Genomic DNA, 19405 nt, shown 5'->3' on the forward strand with positions numbered 1-19405 from the left:
CAGCAATTCCGGCAAGCTGATAACACCGAGTGAAGCACATAGGTACTGCTGCTTGTATAAAGTTCAAGTTGTCTGTGGCTGGCAGGCAGGTGGGCGGAATGTGCTCAAATATGAACATACCCAAGCACTATGTCAGTGCAAATCGGCATTGTTAGACAACGGGAGGGAGAGGTAGAGCAGGAGGGAGGTTGTGTGTGACGTAAGACCAGAGCTTGATCAGTGAGAGAGAGAATAAGAGAGAGGAGGAGGGAGAGAGAGAGGGAGAGGGAGAGAGTGACGTGGGAGAGAGGGAGAGAGTGAGACATGGAGAGAGAGAGAGAGAGAGCCTATTTCAATCACGCAGCACATGATGATTGCTGAATACGCAGGGCAAGCTGATTTTTTGCTGCTTGTGTGTGTGTGTGTGTGTGTTTGTGTGTGTGTGTGTGTGTGTGTGTGTACAGTATGTGTATATATATTTTTTATCATAAGTAGGACCCATCCATATACCATGCACCGTGTGCTGGGATTATTGTTAGCCATTTTTATCTTGTTACTTTGTTTAGCTATTTTTATTGTTGCTACAATGTTAAGGAGCCGAAACTAAAAAAAGAATATTCTTGTGTCCCAGTATGTGACAAAAAAAAATCGATAAAATCTTGAATAAGACCTGAGGACAATGCTTGCTGGATTGCTTTAATTTTCTCCACTTAGGGCACCGATGGCCGAGTTAAGGCGCGTACCATATAAGCTCTATGCAGCCTGTTCCCGAGCCTGGCAGACCTTTCCTGCGTGTCACTACCCGACTATTTCCCCGCTTCCTATCAATCTCCGATGTACTATCACATAAAGGCAGAAAAGCCAATACTTCAACAGAAACAATTATTCTTTACTTGTTACGTTGCCATGTACAGTATTTTACAGTTTGCCGTTTCAGGTACTCTCACTGCCTGGGAAATATTGAGGAAAAGAATGAATGGGTTATGGGTGTGGGCCATGGGAGGAGCATTGGAAACTACACCACATCTATTACGTATTGAGGTCATGGTCCATGCCTTTCTTAGCTCCTTTTCTTTATCTAGAATGTTGCTGAAGCAGCTTTCAATAAAACATGCAACGGGATAACCTTCAACCCTGCTCCCCCTTAACCCCATTCTCCACAAAAGTGCTCACGACTTGTCCTTGAAAGCGTTTGTGTGCATCCCGATGAAAACAGTGTAGGTGCCCGGACGCGTCTGACTTTTCTTAAAAGGCCGACCTGTTGTTGCTGTAGGTTTGACTCTGCCGGTGTGGAGGCTTCTGTCGGTGTGTTACTGCAGCTGAAGATGGTTCTCCTTAAGTGCATCCCCTGAAACACCTGTCATATTTCCCCTCTCAGTGAACCCAACACGGGTTATTCATTATTGATGAAGTGTTCACAGCCAGCTTTGGGGTATCAGGAGAACTGGGCCTGGGTGTCGGTGGTGGGAGAAAAACAAGGCAGGCGCACTGGAAGAAGCGGGCTTGAACCCTGTGAGGAGCGCCTGAGCAAGGTGACGGTTGAGCGAGGGCCCACACTTATAGCGGTGCGAGTCGCATACTGATAGGGTGGAAATCAGTCATAATCTATTTTTAAATTGCACATAGTGCACAATGCTTAAGACAAAGATACATACAGGTTTATAAATAGTTCACACATTTGGCCCAATTCTCTCACATTCCAGCATGCCACCTACTGCCCGAACTAAACAATAGCACCATGACAGGAAATATACCTCAAATTGTCCTTGCAGCCTACTACAGTTTTGTACAATGTCCTGTCCTCGAAATACCTCGGGCGCTTTAAGAAATGATGCAACGATTAGCGGTTTAGCCCACAGGCATTGGGCAGGCCCCTCGGCATGTGTGAGCATGCTATCGATTTCCTTCCACAAGGCAATTTCCAGGGTACTTAGCCTAAATATCAGTTCTCATCAAATCGACTGAAAGCAAGTGATCCCCTTTGAGCTTATCACTGCATGTGCGTGTGTATGTGCACGCTATATCAAGGGCAAAACTCCTTATGATGACCTGTGTCTCACTTTATATTGTAGCGTATGGATCCAGGTCATACTGGCATGAGTTGGAATGCTAATGTTCAAACCTGTACTCCTTACAAAATAGGGCTATTATGGCTTTTGAAAGGGTCACTAGTACACGTCAAAATGGATTTAGTGGCGCAAAGAAAAGCCTCCTGTGTGACACTGTAGCCTAGGCTGTTGCAAGGCACTTTGACTAGAATAATCTTTTGTTGTTGTTTAGTGGTTTCAGCGTTCCAGCAAGAAAGCAATTCTAAAAGGGATAAGGGCGTAATCCCCTACAATGTGCGGATTATCTCTTTAAATGACCTTTATCTAGCCACAAGGCATTGGAGTGCTTTCCGACTGCACTATATCCCATGTCTTGTTTCATTATGGCTACAATGCAATGCGTTTAAAATCGCCAGGCCATGGGTAGTAGGCAATGCAACCAGAATTGGATGCTGTGTATTCAGAACCAGAGATAAGAAGCCACATGGTGTAGCAGAGATATACCAGAAAGCCAGTACAGTAGATGGCAGGATGTAAACCAGGCGGCAAGGATGTTTTTTTGTTTTTTTGTTTTTAAAGTTCTTCTTAGTGACTGTGAATACAGTGTAACCATACTAGGTGGCTATCCTTTCTCATTTTAATTGAAGATGTTTTCCATTGAGTCTAAATTTAAAGCTGCAGTACGTTATTTGGGAAGAGGTGTTAAGTGTATGTCAGCATTTAACAGCTAAGTGCATCTGTGAATTAATATATTAAAAGGAACTTGTCAAAAGCCTGACTGGTGAAGCTTTCACCTCAGGGCCTGCTTGGCTTTTAAGTGGGAGTTTGGAAACTAAAGCAATTTGTCATAGTCCTATTTATAAGCTGTTTGACTTGTTTTTTATATAGTTTTTTACCGTACTTGCCATTTGCCCAGCTCCCTGCTGAGTATCTTGGGAGTGAATCACTCAACGTCCCTGTGAGATTTCTGGAAGGATTCGGTCATTTGTTGTCTTGACATTGTTAATGCTCGTTAATTCATTTTCAGTGTAACTATATTATAAGTGTATTTGATTTTTTACAATATAATAAAGCAAAACTAAACCATTATCGCACACACATACAGAGTAAAATCCTGAGTGTTCATGTAACTATGAGCGTGAACAAATGGAACCAAATGAACTCTTACAGGTCAATTTGGTTGCATTTGTACAATGAGCACTCAGGATTTTACAGTGTAGTCAAATGGCAAGCTCAGTTCAGCGCAAGCAAAGTCAAGGTATCCTTCAACTCAAAGGATCTGCAGGTAGGAATGCCTTGTAAGCAGAATTCCTATGCAGCTCTTAACTACAGTTTCCACAGCAAATTCTGCTGGTGAATTAAGTACAAAGCTATATGCTCAGATGCTGTAAACATGGCAGAATTAAGCCCAATATTCACAAAGGTCAAATATATTGTGATGCCTCCAAATATTTTGCTGTTATCTCTGCTGCACATGCAGCAAAGTCATGCATGCATAATGCATAGCGCTAAAATATTCATGTGGGATAAAAACGCAAATAAAGTTAAGATTTGACCTATTCAACAATTCTACTTAAACCGAGGTAATAAAACTGCATATTAGATGGGTTCTAGTGGGAAGTACATACTTTTTCATTGGTCATGGATTTATTTTTTTTAATGTTAAAGGCTGCTCTGTGTACCAATGTCCACATTAAAAAGGAGAGTAACCTTGAGAACCAATTTATATCGAGTACAACAAATTGCAGTTTTCTGAAGAAATTAGAGGACGTGTGGTCTACAAAAATACTGTACAAGGTCCCTCCCAGAATACAGAAACTAAACTGTATAGTGCATAAAGGCTTGCTTTGAAGTAACGTAAGACAAAAACTTGCCAGACATAGTAAACAATAAGAAAAGAAGAAAAGAATAAAAAAGAAGAAAGAAAATAAAAACTAACCAAAAAATGTAAAAATAGTCCCACTTCAAAACAAAAAGAACAGAAATGGTCATATGGTAGAAAGTTTAGTAATGGAATATAGTCAACATTTCGCTCAACCTCTTTCTCTTTACTGTACTAGTCCCCTGGCTCCAATTATCCCAACCAAAGCAGTCCTCCCTCTCCCCTACACTTACTGAAGGGAAAATATAGCACCTTTGATGAGGCAGAAATCCCAGCAAACAAAGATGGGAGATAATCGACATGTTCTCCGTTTGGTTAAAGACTCTTCGCATTCCACTAAAGCAGCCTCATACCCTACTCAATTATTTTGTGTTTTTGCGAGATGACTGGGAATTTAAAGGGAAATATTTTCCCCCGTAGTAATAGAAAATATAACTTTTTGCTTCAACAATCCCATAATAACATAACTGCCAGAGAGTTTGTGAAACAATTTCAATATATCCATTTGCGTTTAATATCTTGGACATCATGATACAAAATCACATTAGACATTAGCAGTCATCATAAAACAGGACAACGTTCACACTGGTCCATCAAACATCAAAACAATTCTCTACAGTACATACAGTATATACAGAAATTATACAAAAGTAGGCACACACGTATGATGATTATGCCTAAAAATGGATTCCTTTTTATGAGATTGATATACAACTTTAATATACATGTGTTAATGAAATGCAGCTTAATTGCATTGATTTATAACCTTTTTATATCAGACAGGGTGCAAAGATAGTGTAATGCTGTGCATGTATATCTAGTGTATTTGTTTTTCATCCACTGTAAAAAGTATACCGGTAACTACATACTGGAACGGTGGCAAGTTCGTTTTTTTTGTGTGCAGTAGTAATGGTAGTAAAGATCATTCTTAAATCCATCACATTGTGTCGAGGTACAAAATCAATATGCATTGTGGGGACTTGTGACTGATCGGTAGAAAACACTACTTATTAGAATCATGCATCTCTCAAATGATACCATTCATTCTCTCACACACACTGCCTCCCACTGCTCCCTCAGTGAAGTCCATTGTGGATGTATTAGTCCATGTATGGTAAGCCCTTGGGCAGAATGGAACCTGAAATCAAATTTAATTATTTGCTTTGCGTGCCTCTTGACACACCGGTAGGGCAGGCTTCTGCATATTTGAGACAATTTCATTCATCCAACTCCAATATCGGGTAATTAATAATGTCTGTTAACTACATTTTACCCGCCCTGAGTCGATAGCTGCTTTTTTATGCAGTCACTGTGCCGGGTCCATTGGGCTCACCCAAAGAGCCTCGGTGCTTGCGTCCGGAATATTCTCCGATGAATGAGCCGTCCTCATTGAATTCTCCTCCCCCGTCGGCGTAATCCACCAGGCTGTCTCTACTGATGCTGTCCCCTCCCACGTTGGTGCCGTTCAGGGAACACAAACTGCCCCCCTTCAGTGGCTTCTCGTCACTGTCACTGCCATCCAACAACAAGAGAGGGATTGGGGATGGATGAGTGCTGAGTGGTACAGAGGCAAACACAAACATATTGTACAGCGCAGCAGGCAGATGTCCATAAGCACATACCAGCAGGCAAACTACACATACTGTACCCGCTGCGGTGAGGGGGCCACACACACACACACACACACACACACACACACACACACACACACACACACACACACACACACACACACACACACGCACACACGCACACAAATCGGCAAACATATCAATACACACACAGAAATGTACACAAAAATACACTCACACACAAACACTTAAATACATGTACTCCCAGACACATACTGTACTATTTAATGCTCGGCTGCACCTACAGATACCCGTACACACGCAAAAATGAGCTTGCGCGGCTCCAATACATCACTATGAGCGGTAGCTGGAAATGGATGCAGTGGCCTCACAGCAGGGGACAGGAGCAAAAGGGGGAAGGGGGGTGGCCTGCTACAATCACTTCACTAATTGCTAATTGCCAAGGCTTCAGGACTGAAGGCAATTTCAAATCTCTTTAGAGCCTGCGATGGAAATTGCCTGAGTGCAGCTCATTCCGAACCGTGAGAGAAGAGGGGGTGTTGGAGGTGGGGGCGCCGAGCGCCTGGGAGAGAGAGAGAGAGAGAGAGAGAGATCGAGGAAGAGGAATGGAGGAAGAGAGAGAGAGAAGGGAGAGCGAGGGGAGCCGTATGCAATCCCAGACAAACAGCCTGTCGTTACCAGTATTCCCAAGAGGCCCCACACACGGGGCCAGGGAGATTAGATGCCAATTTAAGACTGGGCACCCGGCCAACGCACAGGTGTCGTCTCGGTACAAGATGCAGGGTCACCTCAAAAACACCATGGACCCCTCCCCCTGAATTCGTCCTCCTGTTCTAATAGCCAACCTTGACTATGTTTGATAATACGCTTCTTTCCCCTCTTAAGTTTAATATTCAAAACATGCAGAGGCTGTGTGTGTGTGTGTGTGTGTGTGTGTGTGTGTGTGTGTGTGTGTGTGTGTGTGTGTGTGTGTGTGTGTGTGTGTGTGTGTGTGTGTGTGTGTGTGTGTGTGTGTGTGTGTGTGTGCGTGTGACAGAGCGTTTCAAAGCATACATGTAGGTGATCAATGTGTTAATATGACCGCCACATTTTTAAGTAGGCTTTCCAGCACAGCGATACGGTTAGAACTCATACTGTAGATCACGGCATCTGGCTCTTTGTGGATTTCCTTTTAATAACCGATATTATCGTTCCCCATTTCATAGACCCTCTTTGCCATGCAAGCCACATAAGGTCCCCATTTCAAGCGTTATCAAACTCTTTCTCTCTCTGACGAGTGACGACCCTAGAGCGGCAGAGATAAGTGGCCCTTATCTTAGTGCCGCTGAATGCCACAATGCCTGCCCCCCCCCACCGCCCCCGCTGCCCTCTCCCAAGACCCCTCTGCTGTGTGTGACTTGGAACGCGGTGATAAAATGGAGGCTGAGTGCTTTAGAGACCCGGCGCATTTGAGGCCTTGATCAGAACCCAGTGTGTCTCAGCCCTCAGCCACAACTGCTCTAGCTCTGAGCTGGTGCAGAGGGCCGGCCTCTCCCTCAGTTGAGCGAAGGATGCGAGTGAGGGAGACGCATCACTGGGCAGGAGGTAATTACATTTGTCTTGGCTTTGACCCGTGCTGGCTCCATTTTGGGACTGCTGCACGGAAAATGGCCAGCTAAAGAGGCAAAGAGTTATTTTTTGCTTTTTTACTACCGGCACCACCTGGAATTTTATTTTATTATTTTTAAGTGTCCCTGAGAAAATTCAACTTGTGTCCCATCTACCCTGCCACCTCTCTAAATCCCACTAAAATAAATTAAAAAGTTAGGAGGAAATACAATAAAAGTAAAGCAGGGAAATTAATTGAGAATATTCCTCAGTGTCGTGGTCCTCGCCTTTGAGGGCAGTTTGAGACAATGCCCTCTGGGCATCATTTTACAGTGCCTGAACTCAACAGTAAAAAAGCCAAGGGGCCCATTTATCCGCACTGCTGTTAGATTGCTTAACTTGCACAAGGAATTATGTAATAACTCATGCGTGTATGAGAACTTTGTATATTGCACTGATGAGAAACTTTCTTCAACTACCTTTCATTCCTTTTCATCTGTTTGTTTACCTGCATGGTATAAAGTGTAGTGATTTGTTATGTTTCTATCATAGACACTGTCTGCACACCGCATTCTCTACGGGGCAATAACGATATGAAGTTACCGAATTGCACAAAGTTTCACCACTTGCCAAGAACCAAGTTGGGACATTTGCCATTCTCTTCAGAGTAGACCGTAGGAGCAGGGTAGCAGAAAGTAATCCTCAAACTATCTATCTAATTTCAATTCATAAGAATTTTGTGCAAGTTTAACGACTTTCAATCGGAAAATGGCAAAAATAGCCAATTTACATACTCAATGTGTTGAAACCCTGTAGATCAGCTTTTTTCCACAGCTATTTGGGGGCCCTTGGCATGGAAAAAACCTACACTAAAGCCAGGGAAAATCCCCCTGGGGGAACAATACAGTCAACACAGCCTCATGTAACTGACCATCCTATACAGACAGAGGCAGACAAAAATCTGCAACGGTAGCACAGATTTGTACTGACAGCTACTGTAGTACTGTGGGCACAACTTAAATGAATTCTTGCTAGACTGCTATTGCACTTTTAGTCGCCAAGATGAGCTCGTCTCTTCACGTTTCAGCCACTGCAACAGTGTGCAAATTCACGGTTTAAACTTATAATTCTTTATTTGATTTACAGTACACTAAAACATCCAAGAATAAACTGAATTACTAATGTAGGACGGAGACAGAGCTGAAATTTAAAGTGTAATAATTTGTACTGTGTGCGGCGCTAGAGCAAGATACTGTAGTTGCCGGATTAATATTCATGTAATTGCAGGATAAATGTATGAAAGGGCACCTTTACACTGCCTAGCAGTGTAGTGCCACAATTTGGTCTGCGTGAAGACTGTGCTCTGAGAATGAACATTCTACATCTACTGTATGTTAAGCCCCACAGAGACACAGAGTCAGGCGGATGAGCCAGTGACATGAAGATACAAAGCAACATCCGATGTTTGTAGCTGCTACAAAAGATACTGTACAAAGATACAAAGCTACAAATTCAAGTTGAGCTGGGTTCAACTTCCAGATACAAAGATACAAAACTACAACTGTAGCTCCGATGACGCAGTGCTTTGATGACGTCAACGACCGCGTTGAGCAACACAGATACAAGGCGACAGAGTGACAAATATGCTGTGTATTTTTGTATCTTTGTATCTGCCCGTGTGAACGCAGCATTAAGCTTGCATTCTTCTTCGTTGAACCGAGGTTCCCCAGGGCTCTATATTGGTCCCCTCCTTTTTTTCCTTCTACACCAAATCTCTTCACCGAAAATGGCCGAAAGTGCCATTTTCACCAACTGCAAGTGGTTACGTTATTTTTAGGGGGCATTTAAGACTTTATTTGACAGAGACAGTAAACACGGGGCAGAGAGTACGGCAGAAACCTATTTCCATATTTTTGTTTTTTTCCGAAATGAATGCCCTATTTCATGATGCAAGGGTGTAGCACAAAAGTGCATCGCGACCCGTTGAGCTTGTAGATCTGCTATTTTCACTATTTAAAAAATAGTTCTTTAATATAATGATAATAATAATAATAAAGGAACCGTTTTGGACATTATCGGTTTCCACCAGACAGCATCAAAATGGTCCTGCCAGCCAGGAATCGAACCAGAGCCCCTAAAGCTCACATTTATATGTAAATACTGTTCACACAAAAGCCTGCATGTATTCATGCAGAAGCTGACACACACATGCACACACCCAATCTATTTGGGTCTATCAATCTATTTACAGTTGGTTAGGCCTACTTGTGGAGCCCTTTCTAGCATAATCTTTTCGCTATAATGTATATTAAGTTTATTATTATTGCTAGTGTTAGTAGTATTACTATAGCCACTTTTGGTTACAAGGGCTGGTGGATGTTCCAACCACATTTTACTGTTCAAACAGAATTATAGCCTTGGTAACAACCCAAGAAATTGGATTAATATTAATGCTCCGAATAAGAGGATGATGGGAAAGCAGACAGAATGGGCTATTTTAGGGTGATTTTCGCTGCATGTCTGGACAAACAAACGCTTCATTGTTAGGCAGCTGTGGAAGTGTAATGTTAAAGAGGATTCAGTCAATTTCTCTAAACTGTCACCAGAGCTGCGCAACAATGCAAACAATGGAAGTCTGTTATTTCTAGATGAGATCGATCTACTTTTGGCTTAGGAGTAGAGTTTCAGTTTTCAGTTTTTTACACCTCATTTTGATCATTATTAGTATGAAACCTTGTATCTCCATAATTAAAAAAAAATAATCCCCTACTTCATCATACAAGAGTGTTGCACAAAAGTAGTGAAAATAGCAAATCTAAAAGCTCACAATGCATCACATCTGAAAGGAACGGTCTTGGACATGGTTTACACCCGACAGCGACGATATTTTAAAAACTACTGGCTGGATTGCCATGGGATTTGATGATTTTGGTGACCCTATTCCTTTTCCTCTATGGTCACCCGTTAAAATCTACAATTGCACATAAGCTACAGTATCTCAAAATCTAATGGGAAGCTTGCCATGCAACTTATTATTGTCGTATTATTGTTCTTTATTTGGATACTCATTAGCTGCCACTAAACCAGCAGCTACTCTTCCTGTACTCCACACACAGCAAAAACATAACATTATAACAAGACATAAACAAGCCTCAATAAAAACAACATAATAAAATCTAGTAAAAAAACAACAACAACTAAACATCAAAACATATCAAATTGCATTTGTGGTTGTTTAGGACGGTTTATTAACATAGGATTATTTGTTCCACATTGCGACTTGTTCCACATTGTGATGGCCCTACTGTATACATTACAGATCTGCACACTGCATTTCTTCTGGGTTTTGTTTTAACCACATTAACCCTAGCGTGCCTGTTCTGTGATGCTGGGTACTGGGTCATAACAGGTGAACATTTTGTTGAGAATAGGCAAACCTTTGGCTAAAATATGCAAATGCATTGCGATCTTGTAGAAGTGTTGTTTTCGCTTTTGACGTACAACGAAGTCTATACTGTAGGGTTTAAGTGGTTAATTACTGTATATAACCCCTAGTATCTCTCACATAATTAATACAGTACAGATACATTTTGGTTGTTTACTATAACAGATATTCCTAAGAAAACCCATTGAATTGTATGCCAACTTCTCCTCTATTGTGAGCAATGAGAGACTGGCATGCATTCTGTCTGTTCTCCACCTCACACCTAACGGACACAGGGCAGTGTGAGCCTTGCAGCTTTATTGTGAGCTATTTGGAGCTTAGACAGATCTTTTTTGTCTGCACCCGACCAGACTGCTGAACAGTAATCAAGGTGAGATACAACTATTGTCTGTGCCACTAGCACTCTAGAGGCAGGGATAAAAAAATAGGAACATCTTCTGATGCATGATATTCCACTACCAGGTAGAGGAATATCATGCATCAGAAGATGTACAGGTAGAGTGTTACTATACAAAAAAAACAAGCTCCAAGCTCACAACACCTTGAGCTTATAGATCTGCTATTTTCCCAATATTTATCTGTGGACCCGAGTCAAACAAAATGTAATGCCTCAACTCAACAGTGCTTGTCAGGGTGGGGGGAACCCCAGTTCAAATATGATTATTTTGGGTGGTCCCGGCCTGAAAAGGTTGAGAACCACTTTAATATCTTAACCATTGAGTTATAGGCACAGGCTGATTATCATTATTCGTAGCATGTTTGGCCCTGCATGAACATCACACCTTTGGTCTATTCTCGCTTATCCAGTTAATAGTTGCAGTTCAGATTGAAGTATGTTCCTTAACTCAGTTATGTTATTTGATGCAAAATATATAGTTGTATCATCTGCAAATAGAGTAGCACTGAACTTATCCAAAACATGCATGTCTTAAGAGTTGCAGCCCAAGGCAGCTCGTCTGGGGAACGACACACTGTAGGCATTTAGGGGAGGAAAAATTACCATCAAAAACATCACTATTCATCCTTGAACTAAACCCATATGCAGGTAGATGTGTTAATAATAACAACCTAGCTACAGTCCACTCTATACAATATCAAATACTGCACCTAAGTTAAGTAGTACAGACTAGTTCCAACCATCTTTTTACTGTCAGTATAAGATAACCATTTGTCAATCATCTCTGTCAGTGCTGTGCATGTAGAGTGATCTGCCTTATAGGCATGCTGTTTAATTCATGAAGTGAAAAATAGTTTAGTATCTGTTCAAGAACAACTTTTTCCATTAGCTTGCTCAACACTGGAAGAATACTAATGGATCTGTTATTGGCAGCTGAGAAAATCTCTCATTTGTTTTCGGGAATTATTACAACCTTGACAGATTTCCAAACCTGGGGGAATAACTCCTCCTTCAGACTCATTTAAAATATAATATAATGAAATTATATTCGAAACAACTTTAATTAACGTCCATCCAGATTATCCATACCGGTTGATGTATTATTCTTTAGCCCAGCAAGTAGTTTCTCCACAGTTCCAATTTCTATAGGTTGAAACTCAAAAACACAATTGTCCTCATTCACAAAGCTCTAAATAAGGTCTACTATATTTTAGGTTTGATCCTAAGTAAAGACAAACATTGAAAAATGTATGAAAGGGTGTACTGTAGGTTTGATTTTTGCATATCTCAGGTTTATCCGATGATGAATTCCACCTGTCATTAAATCAAATGTGCATTCATGTCTGCATCATTTGCATTGTTCCACACCCCATTTAACACCATAAAAGGCAACCGGATGAATATCCAACGTGAAACCAACTTCACCGCAGTGAAAGCACTCCATAATCCAACTGCGCCGCTTGTCAAAATCAACAGATCTACACACTTACAACGCTTCGCATTGCAATGCCATCACAGCTTGTAGATATTTGGCAAGCGAGTCCCTCGTGTATTTGACATCAGCATTTTGGTCCTGCTAACCTCTCATTCAGACAGAACCCTATCCATTTAACAGGTCTCAGAACCTGTGATGCATTTTTTACTTCATGTGTGCCCATATTGGTTTCTTGACTGTCCTACATAAATAAAGCATAGGCTACGTAAACACGGCAACAACAAAACAAAAAAAATCAATATCCCCCGACCCCCAAGCTCAACAAATATTTGGGCAATGTTTCAGCCTGAGCAGAACCCCATTGATTTCCAATATAAAACAAAAGTTAAATATTTCAAAAAAGTTTCAAAAAGTGAGTGGAGGTATAGTAGCCTACTTGCACAAGAAATGTGCTGCTGATCGGTCCAGCGGTTTGCGATATTAGCTCTGGAAACACAGACACACAAACAGACCAACCCTGTACGGCTAGCCTCTTGCAGAGTCAAGCTGTACAAATTATTTAGAATAATTAGGCTCAATTGGTATTCTTGTATTATCATAATTAATGTACTCTCACAAATGTGTTATTTTAATATTAATATTTTTAAAACAATTAATAGTTGGCTCTTTATTTGTAACAAGCTAATGGCATTTGGTTATTGGACCAATTCATTAGTTATGGTGACCATATTATGAGAATTATGTTCCATCAAGACAAGCTAAAAAGTCCATAAGCAAGGGTGACTGTAGCAGTTGTGACTGTGTCTGTGTCTTTTAGGGAGTCTTTTGGCCTACATCTGTCCACTAAAATCACATCACATACACAAGACAAGCTGCAAAAACAAAAGTCAAGGCTCTTTCTTTAGACATAGACATGGCTATGTTTAAAGGCTCCTGGGCATGTGTGCGCCCACACACACACACACACACACACACATACACACACATGCTTGCAGGCAGGAGCTGACAGACTCTCATTTGAATACACACTTGCACGCAGCCATAATCCTTAATTGAATCAAACACAACTAAGGAGGAACAAAGCGGAACAGCATCTAAGGACAAAAAAAAATACAAGGTATCACAGCTAAGGAGGAACAAAGCACAGCACCACATTGACTACACTTGACTACGGCGATTGTATATGTTTACCTAGACCATTAAGAGTTCAGAACACTGGCTTCTGGGCTCATCCCGGCCAAGTGCATGCATGCAAGGCTTGCTTTTGGAACAAAAACAAATACGTGAATGAACAGCATTTACTATGACAAATGACTCTATACACCGTGAAACATTTAACATATGGTTGTTAGAACTTAATTTAGTTATGTCAAAAAAATTGCTTTAAGCTACAATTGCCGGAAAACCAACCATCAACCAAAACCCTACGGTGTGGATTTTCATCACACTTTGGCACGCCAGCCTGTCCTTGAGGAGCCAGTGTACAGTATGTCTCACCTGTATTCACAGAAGGTGTCATCATTCATACCCTGAGACTCCTCGTCAGGGTGCAGATCCTCCTTCTCCTTCACTGCAGAGGAGGTAGAGCGTAAACAGGTATTAAAGCGCCAGTGCTTCAATGCACTATTGTTATATTACTTGTCGTGCCACATGGACACCAGTTAATAACAGTTCCAATCAGTGTTCATTTTGTTGACTAAGACTAAGACTTAGCCTAAAACAATTCAGATGACTAAAATAGGACTAAAACTAAATGGTGTGTTATTCAAAAGAAACTAAATCAGAATTTGCTGTCAAAATTAACACTGGTTCCAATTCAAATGATCATTAAAATGAACACCCACCTAGTCTTTGTAACATCTTCAAAGTAGAAGTTTTTGATGTATACAAGTAATTTGACTACTAGTGTACATTTGGAAATCATTTCTAAAATCCTGCTTCTTGAAATAGCCATTATAAGAAAGTTCTTAAAGGTTAGTTCACCCAACAAATGACTTATTTTCTATCAATTACACACCCCATGAAGCCTTGAATTGATGGGGAAAAAATCTCGCATTCCTGAGCCAATGTACCCTATACAGTGTGTAAGCAGAAAATAGCTCTTTAGTAAGCAGAAAATACATTTCAGGTTGGGATACCTATTTTATCCTATCAGAAGAGAGAACTCATTCAAGATACAGGATAAAAAAGTGAAATTGGAAGTGATGACAAAAATGAATAAATGAATTGTGACAAAATTGGAACTGAATTGAAGCCGATGAATGATCTTTGGTTCTCTGTGGGATAAAATTGGTATCCCGACCAGAAAATATATTTTCTGTTTACTTAAGAGCTGGAGAGATTGGGGAGGCCCTGTTAATGGAGAAACACTCTATAGAAATGATTACTATCAGGATAGAGCTTTAACTTTTTAACAAAAATAATCACTTTCACCCCTTTAACGTCAGTCATACAGCCCTTATTCCTTAGGATCTGTATTGCTGTCGCTGGTAGAAATATTACAGCATCTCCCTCTAAGGAGCTAAATCAAAATGTTTCGTTCTACTTCCGCACAGTAACAGGTGTTTCCTTTGGAGAATATCAGAACAAAAGCGAGGCTTATTCTGAGTGGGTGTGTGGTACACATTAGATTAAAACTTTTACAACACCTCTGTGTTTGTGTGTGTCACAGTTGAAACCAAAAGTTGCAGCCATATAATAGCATCTGAACTCTTAACAAACATCTTGGCTTGTCCATAGTGTAGACCTCCCTTTTGTTTGTCTGCACAAAGTGCTACCCAACAGCTCCTTGTGTAAATATGCTTTAACCCATTGAATCCGGGAACGCATCTGTGTCATAACTCAAATCTTTGCTTCTGGGGATTCTACAAATGTCTTCTCAATCAAAATTTGAAAAAACGTATGATGCTATAATACATACATTTTTTCATGTCAAGGGACCCCAAAATGATGTGTATTTGGCCGCACTCGGTACCGCACTATGAGCTTGTAGATCTGCAATTTTTGAATAGCCAAAGTATAAAATAATGATTAAAGTGGTTACACAGATGCTTTGCCGGTCTTAACGGGTTAAATAAAATAACAGTTGGCTTGCGTGGGAGACAAAAGAGGGGTTTCATGAAAAGCGTCGGATGGGCAGGGAGGGGGAGGGAGGGGTGGCGTTCTCAGAAGGGGCTGATGAAATATTCAGTGCTTCATGTCAAAAGCTACTGCAGGCGAAGAAGTGAAGCGGCGGGGATGAGAAGAAAGGAGCAGCGCAAGAGAAAAAGAAAAGCAAGTGAGGAGACACGAGGAAGCATAGGCACCTTTGTGAGCCCTGAGACAGGCTGTGATACGAGGTAGCGAGCACAAAGGCACCGGGGCCCCGTGCACATGAGGGCGGTGGAGGTGGGGGGGGGGAACCGGAGACCCCGTGTACACTGCACATGAGGGACAGAGAGGTGTGGAACAAAGCCATCTTGATTCCCGCTCGTCTGGCTTGACAAGCCATGTAATCAGAGGAACAGAGCGGAACACAAGAAGGGCCACAGAGAGCAATGAGAGTCACGAGGACGGAAAACTAGGCCAAAATGTATAGGTCGTGACAGTTCATTTTGGGCAAATTAATTTGGGTGTGACGGGTTGGCCATGCAGGCGCATTCCCACATAATACATGCACAGCGCATTTCCAAGCGGGGTGCTGCTTGTGCTGGGTTGGGGGTCCATCACCGGTTTCACTTATTCTGGAAGTGAACCAAAGTGTCATGAATATGCCGTACAGTCAATTGATCTTACGTTAATCAATGCACTATGCATATTGCCCCTCAGCATGGTCAAATTTGACCGTGATTATCTACATCTAAAATCCATATGAACCTACAGTAGCCTACATCTACAATTCATGAACTGAACAGTTGGTTCACTTTCTGTTGGTGAAACGGTACATAGAGGCGTCCCAACCCTGGTCAAAAGCTGACTGACCTTGATCGATGGAAGACATGTCTGGTCGCTGGGTTGGCGGCGGCGTACCTGCGTATTTACCACCTTTGTTTCTCCGCACGAAGCAGGCGATGAGCGCGACCAGGGTGAGGAGCGCCACGGTGCACATGGTTCCGATGAACCAGCCCTGAGTCGATAAACTGCTCTGCAAACCGGCCACACCTATGAATCACATAACCCCAGACTCAGTTTGAGATTCTACCCCCAAGCACTCCTCACATACAGTGAATTCATATTTGACAGCAGTGGTGGGAAAAGTACTCAAATGTTTTACTTAAGTAAAAGTATCAAATACTGCAATGTAGAAATACTCTGTTACAATTAAAAGTCTTTTTCGAGTTAAAGTACAAAAGTATTGGTATCAAAATGTACTTAAAGTACCAAAGGTAGAAAGTACTCACTATGCAGAATGTCCCATTTCACACGTTTTCAAATGTTTCAAATGTATAAAAATAGCAGATCTACAAGGTCACAATGCATCGCATCATTGCGACGCATTGTGAGTTTGTAGATCGGCTAAGTACAGTACTTGAGTGAATGTACAGAGTTACTTTACACCACTGTTTGACAGATCATCACAAAAATCGACATTGAAATGTTATTCCTATGTTATTCTGTTTTTCTTCAAATCCTGTCTTCATAATTATTAGATGGTAAAGAAGCACACATAGACGATGGAAGAAACACACAAACAAACAAAAGCACAGATGGTATGGTACCACAGACATTGACAGTTCATCAATAGCACTGTACTAGTGCTGCGGTGGGAGGCAGACGTTGATGGATTACTAGCACACTAATGACCACAGCGGCGCACTCTCCTCTCACCTTTGACTCTGGTCTGGATAACATCTTCAAAAATGCTAGTGTTACTGAGCAACCCCTTGGCCATGAGGCGCACTGTGTACACCGATCCAGGTTCAAGCCCGTCAATGATGTGGAAACTTTGTGAAGTGTTTACAGCCTCTGAAATCCTCCAGTTACCCTCGCCTATACAGCACAGCACAAGAGGTGCACCTTGAATGTTAAAATCCATACTAACAGAGAAGCTTAAAGGAGTATAGTTCACCCCCAAAAAAATACTTGTTTTCAATCAATTTCACACCTCATGAAGTTTATGAATTCATGGACATTTTTTCAGTTTTTGGCACATTCCTAAGCCAGTAATTTGAGATTCAGTTCTACCGGAGACTCCGCCAGTCATCAAATGATTGGCTCAGGAATGCGACAAAAAGAAACAAATCTCCATGAAAATAAGGCATTTTTTGGGTGAACTACTCATTTAAAACGTTGGCCTACTTTGTAAATTGTGACATTCCCTGTTTGTTGTCACGCATGTTGTTGATATTTCTAGAGACTGAAATTGAAATGTGGTGCAACCGTAACTATGATATGAAATATCCATACAGACTTTAATGTCTATGTGGGTTTATCATGAATTTCAACATTATCATAAAACCTTCCCACTGGCACTTAAGCATGATGCCACCACTTTTTGAAATTCTTATCAATGCTAAGCAAGGCAGGGGAAGGGTGAAGTAGCTTACGGTTATTCATATAAGCCACATAAAGCTGCGAATCTTGTTGCTCCTCTCTGGCAGCCCAGCTGATTTTGGCAAAGGTGTCACTCACATAAGAGCTTATGTTCAACAGGGCTGGAACTGATAAAGAAAGAAGAAAGGGGAAGGAGGGAGGACAGGAAAAGACAGACAGGCAGAGAGGGGTAAAGGGAGTGGGAAATGGCGAGAAAAGAGGATTAGCACAGGCAAATAGGATCCCCCCGCAGCCCAAGAGAAGAGCGCAGCTTGCAGACACCCTTCAAGAAGACAGTTCAAAAGCCAGCGCCAGGGCCGAGCCTTAACCCACCCAATCCGGGAACGCGTACTGTGTCACTTTACATTTATTTGGCAATTCAAAAGTAGCAGATCTACAAGCTCATAGTGCGGCAGCTTGTAGATCTGCTATTTTTGAAAATCGTGAAAATTTGTGCAAATCTTTGAATATATATTCTACATCAGTGCTATATCAGCGGTGCTCCAACTTTTCCATGTCAAGGACCCCCAAGATGATATGTATTTGGCCGCGGACCCCCATCTCAAAATATGTTGTTCCAGGGACCCCCGGAAGCACAGACCGGAGTTAAAAATGTATAACATAACATAAAACATATATATATTCAAAGATTTGCACAAAATTTCAAGATTTTTCAAAAATACCAGATCTACAAGCTCGTATATCTGCTATTTTTGAATAGCCAAAGAAATCTAATATGACACCGATGCGTTCCCGGTCTTAAAGGGTTAATTGAGTGAAGTTGGATTTGGATTATAGAGAGGATAGTGGATAGATAAAAAAGATGGTGGGTGGGAGTAGCATCCAAGCTTCCCCTTCTTCTAAACTAAATCTGGCATTTTATGACACCCACCACGCGTGGAAATCAGAAATAGATTGAACCACGCGTGTAGAATCCAATTGTTCTCTGAGACTTCGGATGCATGGAGATAAGATGGCATGGCTCTCATCTACGACGGTATATGCATGTGTGTGTGAGTGTGTGCTGGACCTAAATGAGCCTACGGTGTTACTATATTGTCTACGCTAGTACTCTAGTGTTTGCAGAATGTCAGTACTACAGACCATCTGCTTTGCTTTGACCTTGTTAGCACTGAAAGTGATGCTGTTGGACCAAAAACAACTCTAGCTGTGCAGCTGGTGTGTTCAGTTGTAACCAAAACATCCTCTAATGCTGAGCTGGGGTCAATATGAATGAATCCAGGAATTTCCAGGATTAATTATGAATTAAAAAAAGGATTTCCCTAAGTAAGCATATAGGACCTACTACAATGGCACAGCTACGTACGACTTGCTACAGTACATCAATTATAGACCAGACCTCCTATAGTTCTAGTATCACTATACCTCTCTAGTTGTGTGCATTCAGGTTCTAAAGGCTGCATTAACTGTGGTGATACTGCACATACTGCTGGAGTTGGGGACAGATCTTGCAAGGGGGAAAAAAGGAATTGAAATGAAGCAGAAGATTACAGATATAAGAAAAGCCT

At 41.5% G+C, this 19405-nt stretch overlaps 1 protein-coding gene across 7 annotated transcripts in view; it reads right to left on the bottom strand.

Annotated features, from left to right (window-relative positions):
* Positions 1-4381: 4381 nt before the first annotated feature.
* The window catches only part of LOC311053829 (neural cell adhesion molecule L1-like protein), an 86018-nt gene continuing 70994 nt past the window's right edge, over positions 4382-19405 (bottom strand). For 4 of the 7 annotated variants that reach the window (XM_084069526.1, XM_084069527.1, XM_084069528.1 and 1 more), the window contains exons 23-25: positions 16326-16505; positions 13863-13935; positions 4382-5421 (exon numbers count right to left, since the gene is read on the bottom strand). In XM_084069526.1, coding sequence (XP_083925652.1) covers positions 5208-5421; positions 13863-13935; positions 16326-16505 — 467 coding nt within the window. In that variant the 3' untranslated portion in view covers positions 4382-5207. Of the gene's footprint in view, positions 5422-13556; positions 13627-13862; positions 13936-16325; positions 16506-19405 lie in introns of all 7 variants that reach the window. The other 3 variants (XM_084069532.1, XM_084069531.1, XM_084069530.1) reach the window with 3 other exon arrangements.

This window comes from Gymnoscopelus microlampas (genome assembly GCF_963454915.1).
Source record: "Gymnoscopelus microlampas genome assembly, chromosome: 10".
In the NCBI taxonomy this organism is placed as follows: domain Eukaryota; kingdom Metazoa; phylum Chordata; class Actinopteri; order Myctophiformes; family Myctophidae; genus Gymnoscopelus; species Gymnoscopelus microlampas.